At 41.0% G+C, this 9,154-nt stretch overlaps 1 protein-coding gene across 2 annotated transcripts in view; it reads right to left on the reverse strand.

The window, feature by feature from the left end:
• Positions 1–3,794, reverse strand: part of STAB1 (stabilin 1) — a 61,492-nt gene extending 57,698 nt beyond the window's left edge. Inside the window, exons 1-2 of one of the 2 annotated variants that reach the window (XM_030500545.1) lie at positions 3,359–3,794; positions 2,153–2,288 (exon numbers count right to left, since the gene is read on the reverse strand). In XM_030500545.1, coding sequence (XP_030356405.1) covers positions 2,153–2,233 — 81 coding nt within the window. In that variant the 5' untranslated portion in view covers positions 2,234–2,288; positions 3,359–3,794. Of the gene's footprint in view, positions 1–2,152; positions 2,306–3,358 lie in introns of both variants that reach the window. The other variant, XM_030500546.1, reaches the window with a different exon arrangement.
• Positions 3,795–9,154: the final 5,360 nt, after the last annotated feature.

The following is a 9,154-nucleotide window of genomic DNA, read 5'->3' on the forward strand; positions in this document are numbered from 1 at the left end:
TGTAACACAAATCCTTCTGCATGGCAAAATCTCAAGGAAGAAAGAAAAACACATTTGGACGTCAGTGTTTGGCTCCAACAATCCTGGGAGCCAGTTCGGGAAACATTCATTATCTAATGAATCACCAAGTTTCCAGCACATTTGCCCTTTACAAAACAGAGCTGTAGACACATGCTTGAGTCATTATAGTCATGTACCTCCCCAAAAAGTTCTCAATAACACTAGCTGAACAGACCAGCATCTCCTGGACACATAAACCCTTCACATTTGTACAAGGAAGACCCTTTTCAGCATGAGGATGAACAATCAAGCTCAGAGATCACATAACGCAAGATCTACTGTTGCCCTGGGTGTTTCCTACTGTCTCAGCTGCAGAGCACTGGAGGCACAGGGATGCAGAGAGCACTTCCCTCATTTCCCACCTGCCTCCATTCCTCCTCCAGCACAGCCTGGGATTGGCCTCCCCCCAGCAGAAGAACTGTCATGGTTCTCACATCTGCTGCATCTTCCCCAGCGCAGGCCAAGAGGTATAGACAAACCAAACCAGGCTAACACACTTGCTGTCACATCTGAGCCATCAAAAGAGAGCCCTGAGGTAATATCACTGAAAAGCTAGCTCAAAATTTCTCTTTTCTCTCTTAATGGCCCCTGCAAGGCTCCTGCAAGCCAACGGAGGCCTCTTGTGGAATCACTGCACTTCTATTGCAGTCAGATCCAATGGCCATCCTAAACTATCAGAGAAGACTTCATTAGACTTTTATTTTTCCTTATCTCCCATTATAACCTTTCAAATGTTTCTTTTCTTTCTCCAAAAGGAGAAACCTTTTAGGGGAAAAAAAGAAACCCCAAATCTCTAAAAAGGAGCTATTTTTCCTGGATTAAATAAACTGCTCTAGAGGTGATTCAAAACACTGCCCTTCTCTGTGAGTGGGTACTCATTACCTGATATAACCTTTTCATGCCGAGCCAGACACCTGAGTGATCTGAGAAATCAACACAGTGTCTCAAAGTGAAGAGACATAAATTTTCACCTCCACCAGTTGAAGATGTGAGCCCATGCCTCTGAATGCACAGAACCCATGCTTCTAGACAAATGAAAACCACCAGCAGAGACACTTCTTCATGTGATGATCCTACAAACTAACAGTTCATGAGGGTCTTACCTTATTTTTATGCTTATTAGTCACTTATGGCCCTTTTCTTAAAGGGTTTATACAAAAGCTTCCACCCAAATTTCTGACACTGAAGCATCTTTTCAGTGCTCTGGCTTTCTCTAAATTAAGTCTTTCAGACTCACACACACCTTCCTTAGCACAGGTCTCTCCACTTCCCACAAGGCCCATCATTGTCATTCAAGACAAGGCAACCCTTCCATAGCTTGGATCCCCAGGGAATAAGATTTCCAAATGCCCCACACAGCTTCTGACTTTGCAGGCCAGCTCATTCTTCCAACAGCAGGACACAAGAAAGGTGATGGCAGAAGACAATATAGTAGGAACTAGTGTGAATTCTAGCCTATAGAAAATGGGATGCCTCACCATGGAGCCTAGAGAAAGATCTACACAGGCATCATACGTTCTTCTAGATGCTACTGCTAAACACAAGAACAGAGACAAAGGAATCAAAAGAAAACCAACAAAATTGAAACAAAATGGGAAGTATTCCACACTCCTCACTGGGGAGCTGCTGGGAAACGTACCTGAAACAAATGCATTTACCCTGTTGCAAAGCATCAATTTGATGAGATTTTTAATTATTTTTTTTCCCTAACAAAATTATCCTAGGAAGTTTATGGACCTGTCCTGCCACATACCAAGCTTCCATCACGCATACTGAAAAAAGTGGAAGACAAAGATGCTGAGTATATTCCTTTCATACTGCTACTTTCGCATTCAGTGTGGAAACAGAAATCTGAAACTCCAGCAGCTCCCTTCAACCTTATTTGTAGTTCCTCAGTTTAGACTACACACGTACATACCTACACATAAGCAAAGATACTTTACAATCCTAAAGTTTAATTATGGATGTTATCCTACTCCTAGCTAAAAGTCAATGAAAAAAGAAGTTTTGTGGAGGACTATTTCATAACATGCAAGCATCTAAATATGAAGAATCATTCAATGAACATTTAAACAAAGACTCACAGACGTACCTTCTCACTCTGGCAGTCAGCTGTGGGAGTGAAGCATGCTGCTAAGAAGAAAAACAGCAACCCAGGAGGATGCATTTTCATGCTTTTACAGGCAGGACCCTTTCCACAAAAGGGGTGGCGATAGAGGCTGCAATTTCTGTAAGATAAGACCGCCTACTAAGAATCAGATCCAAGAAAAACCAGAGGTTAAAAGTAAACAGGGAGAGAGCATTTTCGCACTGCGCTCTGTGGCTGCAAAGCCTTCAGGAGCGGATCTGCTACTTGGAGCGTTACGTCTGAATTAATACCACCTTTTTCTTTCTTTCTATTCTTATTTTAAATGCACAAGCAGAACTCCTTAGTAAAAGGTTTACTCAAAACAGGAACATCTACGGATTTCCTCTTACATATCAGTTCAAAACAGAAGGAAGGAAATCCTTAGTTTTCAACTAATTGCAATGAAAAAAGGTTAACTGTATGCTTAACTGAAGGCGAATCCAATGGGCAAACTTAAATACCATGAATTCATAAAGGGTAAGTTAATTTCCTTTTATCATTCGTGTGTGTCCACACTACCTCAAAGAGAAGGTAGACCTCACCATTGCCTATCCCAAAGTATACATGAACAAAGCAATGCAAGTGACATGCTGCGCTTCAGAGGGATAATGTAAGCACATTGTATCAATCAATCAAGCAAGCTCTTTGGGTAGGCTTTGGTATTTAAAATATTTAAGTTTCTCAGCAAGAAAAGCATCAAATTTTGCAGGTGCTATGGCAGCAATGGAAAAATACATCATTTTCCAAGCGCTCTGCTGACAGCTTGATGAATCCAAGGAACACCTCCATAGCACTCAGAATAGAAAAGTCCTAAAATTTGATTGAAAAAAATACATGCTAGCCTGAGGTATGGTCTGCAATTTATTTTCTCCTTTTGAACACTAGAAACAACAAAGAATTGATTATCAACAGATTTTACATGGACTTTGTCTCCCTGTGCTACCAAGAGAACCCACGGTACTGAGCAGTCTAAGGACTGTTTCTGTTAGTAACAAATCCTTTTTAATTTCTGAGCCATTGATGGCACATGAACGTGCCTAAATGAAGCTAGGATAAGAAGCTGGTCTTGTCTTTACATAAATAATTGAGAGCATTAATATTTTTTTGCCCCCTGCATACACACACAGATACACATGCTAACATATGAAGGACAAAAATTGCAGTACTTACTAGTGTTGTTAATTGTGCTTTACCTCTTCCTCCATCCTACAGAGACAGCCAGCATGATGAACAGCGAGCACTATTATATATCCTCCACCAACAGGAAGCAGATAAGGCACACAACCATCCACTGCAAACCATATGAGAAGTACCAGCCCACAGCTCAATCTGGCAACTCAGCCCCCTTGTCCTGCAGCTCTGGGACAACCACTGCCCAACAGACGGCCGCTCTGTCAGAGGGTTCACGCAGCTCTGGAAACCACTTGGTACCCTGCATGTCTGTGAAATGAGGCAGAGTCCACATAGCTCAGACCACTTCTGGTGGGATGGTAAAGTTGCAAATGGACAGTGGGGACATTCTCGTAGAGGGTACATTAGCATGGGTGCCGTACAATGATTTCTTCACCTACAGTCATGGTACTAGACTGGTCGTGTAAACAAAAGAATGAGACTGCTAGTCAGCTTCATGTTGTTAGGCACACACATCTGAAACAGGCAGCCTAGAAGGATGTTGACTGCTTGTTGATGGGTTTCCCAAGAGCTGGCTGTATGATATAAGGATTATGTTGTCAGAAATAGTTGATAAGCTTTTAAGGTGAAAATAGCTTACCCTGAGGCACCTGAAGAGGTATAGGAATCTTTTAAGGAGTCTTCAGACCATTTTCTAAATGAGTCGACACTGAAAATGGTACAGGGAAAAAGGACACAGAAAGACTGATTCCAAGGCTTTCCACTGCTGCTTGTCTTTACCTACCTATTACAAGGAAACTAGGAAGGGAAGGGAGAGAAGGGCTTGGTGACATTCCCATCTGACTTAAATCAGATTCACAGCAACATCAAAAGGTTCACAGCCAGCTTCTTTATCTGGCTATATATCCTTTAAAGACAAGCTATATAACAGCAAAATACAGGTTAAAAATGCAAATGGTGAGTAGTGCCATTGTACAACAGCAGAGCATAAACTGAAAAATCAAAAGATCATCTGTCATCAGAGGCTGCTTTCCTGATCAAGTGGCATAGCCAGCATGTTTCTGCCACTGCTTATGAACTGCTCTGAGAGAATGGAAACCTACTTTACTGATCACTGCTGCTGGATCTGGAACATCAAAATCCTCATCAAATATGGATCTATGCGGTTCTGTGAATTATTAAGAAGGTGAAGCACCAACTGCCTTCAAACTAGTGGGTGGCCAAGAGCCATTAATAATACTCAGTGCACAGTGGAAAGATGCCAACGTACTTGCTGTGCCGTTGTCACCAAAGATGGCAACACCAGCATGGAAACAGCACAGGGAGCAAAGCTGTGTGAAATAAACATAAACTACTGCTCCACTTAAACTGTTTCTGTTCTTGTCTAATGAATGGATTCCTCCTAGGCAGATAGATGGATTTTCTCATGGATGACATCAATAAAAATCTTATGCCTTAGAGACAAAATGCATTGGATTGATTTTTCAATTGCTCTGTTTTGTCCAACACCCTTCAAAACTGTCAATAAATAAAGAAATCCAGTTCCCTCACTCCTGTCTACATAAGACCAGCTCATATAGAGGCATCTGCACAAAGCATTTAAATCTTCTAAGGTCCCACAAAAAAAGATCCTGAGATCTGTCAGAGAGCTCAACATCTGTTTGCTTCTAAATTGTCCAGAATTCACAGAGGAAATACCCACTAGTGCGTTAAGAATGAAGCCATGGGACTTGCTGTGTCATTAGCAATTAAAGGAATATGTAAGACAGGAAAATGGGGGGAGATGGGGGGCAAGCCTTCATCCAAAGGAAAATTTATAGGCAAGACTTGTAAGGATCTAATGACAGAGCACGTGTTTTCGTTCACATCCTAGTCAATATCTGATTAAAAAGGATTGCGCAAAGCCAGTTTTAAAACATACAGGAGTTGTTGTCAACTGTCTGCCAGTGTGTTTATCTGTGAGGTTTAGCATGGGGGCTTTTGTTCGTTTTGGAAAGCACAGTGGTTGATTTATCAGTCAAGTGTCTCCTGCCCATTCAGCAGCAGAAGGCTGGTTTAGCAGTTGAAGTCACAGATGTGGGTCTCAGAAGCATCATCTTCAACTTCTGGCCCTGACACAGACTACTTCTACAAAACGCTAATAATTTACCTTGTGGTCTCTGTCTCCCAAATCATCAGCAGATTGTTGGCAAGCAGCACTGCTCAGGATTTTTTCCTCTCTTGCTGTTTTTACTTTATGCATTGATGAAAGGTTGGGTCCTCTTAAGTAACTTGTCTAAGACCTGGCATTTTTTTTCTATGAACACATTAGTATTCAGAGTTGAGAAACTGCTGGCAAAAACTACTCAACCTGTTCCATGGGAAAAAAAAAGAGCTAGATAAAGGCAAAGGATATAGCTACAAACCCTTCCAGCCTCTGTGCCTGTGTCAGATGCTGCATTCTAAAATGCTGGGTCACCAGCCCTCCTCTATGGTATGTGCAGCCCTGGCTAGCTTGGGCAATTTCCTGCTATTGAAAACTTTTGTTTAAGCAATCTTTAGAGAAATTACAGAGCCAGGACAAAGGATTTGCCATACAGTCCACATGGCTTCTGTTGGAGCTCACCGTTTGGCTACATCCACAGAGAGAAATGGACTCTTATTCCACTCAGAAAGCTGGGAAAGAACATAAAGCCTCTTTGCTCTGAATTATGTGTGTAAGAAGGCAATGAGTCTGAAGAGGTACTAGCAAAAGATTAAACAGACCAAGCCAGAAATGCTTGTGTGTAGGAAGAGAGCCAGCAGTACCACACTTACTGAACACACCCCTGAGGCTCTTGGTGAAGAGACTAGGACACAATCCCATTTTTTTGCCTTTTTTTCATCTTGGCAAATTGAAAAGTACAGGAGTTTTATTAAAGTTTGCTGATAAAGAAAAAAAAACCAGAAGGGTCACACAGTAAGTAAAGAGGAGTTCGTTTATCTCTCTTTCACACACGCAATGGTCCAATTCCAAGCAGACAGGTAGAGCTGCCTGAGCACAATGTTGTCATGTCAGTCAGGAAGAAATTATCACAGCTGCTCACATCCTGTTAGTTCAAAACCTCGAAGGGCAGCAGTACAAATGTCACTACATAAATGCTGGAAGTCCTGGCCTATTCATTGCTATTGACTCCCAGTTCCTTTACACACACGCTCCTGCAGTGATAGCCAGCTACATGTCTCATCTCCTGGTTTTACTTTTGTACCTTTCCCATTTATTAAGCAGTGCTCTGGCATTGTACTGGGAGAGTCAGGTACTAAATTCCCCACAGATATTGAATACGAATTAGAAGTCTGAGTAAAATCTTTTGAACAGGCTGAGCTATTGAAACTCAGCACCTGCTCACATCAGCATAATCAAAGAGGCAATGTATTTTCCCCATGCTGAGGCTGCTTATCCTTCACATTTCTCTCATCTATAAGCAATAGAAAAGGCCTATAATGTGCCTGCCTGAGAACAGCATAAGAGAGATAGGAGTTGGGATTCCACTATCCCATCATTTTCAACAATCTTTTTAGAGATGCTGAGAGTTCTCGTCATGCCCTCTCAAAGTCTGAAGCACAAGGGCTTAGCTTTCCAAATTACTAACTGCCCTTCAATATCAGGTGTTTGCAGTCTGTCTGCTCTGAACCACACTTCATGCTTTTCCTTGCATTGCTGCTTCTGACTAGATTCGGTACCTTCAAGCAAGAAGCAGCAGCATTAATTGTATTAATTCAATTAAAAAAGAAACTCCTTATCAAAGCTGACAAGAACAGGAGGACATGTCAAAGGCGCTGAGGTAAATACAGCACCATTCAGTACATCTACAGCCAGGCAGATCAGAGAGTGCTGTAAAAGCAGCAAGGGAAAGGACACAGACAGGATGCAGGTTACACTATCATATTTTTTTACAAAGAAAACAGATTAACTCAGGTCAGGTCAGCACCTCATTTACTTTACTTCCTAATGAAATGTATATGCAATTTTCCAATTGTAATAAAAGGGAAGTTTTAAAACTTTTGGCCAGATCTTCAGCAGATGCCACTGAACATATATAATTACATGGGTCTTCCACACGTGACACACATCTACATCACCTGCAAAGCCAGACTATGGAAGTCTGAGATGGTTTAGGAGACACCTTTTTCAGGCAATTATCTCCACCTGCCTACATGCACTTTTAGCTACTCAGATGTTGTCTTAGTGTTGAACAGGGTTGGAAGCTGTAAAAGATTTGAGTATGAAGGATTACTAAAGAAAAATACACATGCAGGCTCCATAACACTCTTGCAAAAAGAAAGGAAGAAATCAAGACTGTTTCATGTGAACACAACCACTTACAAAACAACTTAATTTCATCGAACTTTCTCTAGAAACTAATTGTGGAAAGCTCTGAGAAACCTTTATGAAATGAAACAATCAGCTACTTCATAAAGGTCAGGATGAAGGATTGTGCATTTTCAAGGGAAACTCTTTAAATAAATCCCTTTATACAGAAACAAAGCATTCGACAACAGGCTGGTGCTGAGCAATGACAGTAAAGAAAATTTCTCAGCTTAACATTGCACTTAAATGAACAGAAATTTGCACCCACAATGCACTGTAGTTCCAGCAGGTTTTAACATGGGCAAACGAGCAAAGTGTCTGATATGTGGTGACAGCAGAGAAGGGGGATTTCTTGCTTTGGGTTTGTTGGGGTTTATTTTTTAAAGGGAAAAGTTGAAAAGAGCTGAAGTATCAGGGAAGACACTTTGCAGACCCCATGCCTTACCTAGTAGAGTATAATATATTTATCAGAAAAAATGCCCTGAAAATAAACAATTCTGATAGCACCACAGATGAGATACTTAATGGAAGAATCAATGGAAGAACACTGTCATATGTATCTAATGAATTACTGAACATGTTGTTCGTCTTACGATGTGATCGGTGTTTACCAGCAACTCAAGGGGAAATTGTACCTTTTCCCTGGATTAATAATCTGATCCAAAGGGACAGATTTAATGTTTTAAACAGCTGTGGACTTCATAGAATTTCAAGTTTAATCACAGCTGTGTTCTTGCTGCAGTAAGATCTGAAAGGAGATCTTGACTGCTCAAACTATGTAACAAGAGGGGACTATCCTTGCTTATTCTAACACAAGATTCTATGATACACATTAGCATATTAAAATAAAGCTGAACAGTTGGGCTTTACAAAAGATGCTTAGAAAGAGAACTTGGGTCTGTCTCAAGCACAAGGCATCTCCCAGGACAGGCCTTACAAAAAAGATGGAAGCAAGGCTGACTTATCCAGAAATAATGACAAGTATAACCCTCTAGGTACAAGAAGTAGAGAGATCTATTCATGTTGGCTCAAATCCCATGCAGTTCCAAAGGACTCCATACAGATTTCCCTTTGCATTCACTTAAACCATAAGCCACATTGTTAATGATCTGCTCATCTGGTAGGTTCTCAAATGCTTTGCATATCAGACTATTCAAGTTGCCACAGGCTCCTCCTAAGTGTTACCTACAAGAATTACACGTAAGTGATTAAAAAATTTACATCGGAAAGAATGAAGACCTAAGCTTTTAATTTTATTTTCCCTACAATTTTTATTTTAGAAATTAGTTTTTTCTACCTAATGACAGTTAAGCTTAAATGAACATAAGCATCCTTGAGACTTCGGGGAATAGACCACCTCTAAAATACAGGAAGATTTATTTTTCCCCAAGAGTCTACCTTAGTCCCCAAGAGTACCTGCCTTAATAGTTCAGTTTGGTCTAGGCTTGAAAGGGCTTAGGTTTCCTCTGCTGAAGTGTGAACAGAGAAGCACTGAAGTAATGCTC

The sequence above is a fragment of the Strigops habroptila genome, chromosome 11 (genome assembly GCF_004027225.2).
Source record: "Strigops habroptila isolate Jane chromosome 11, bStrHab1.2.pri, whole genome shotgun sequence".
Classification (NCBI taxonomy): domain Eukaryota; kingdom Metazoa; phylum Chordata; class Aves; order Psittaciformes; family Psittacidae; genus Strigops; species Strigops habroptila.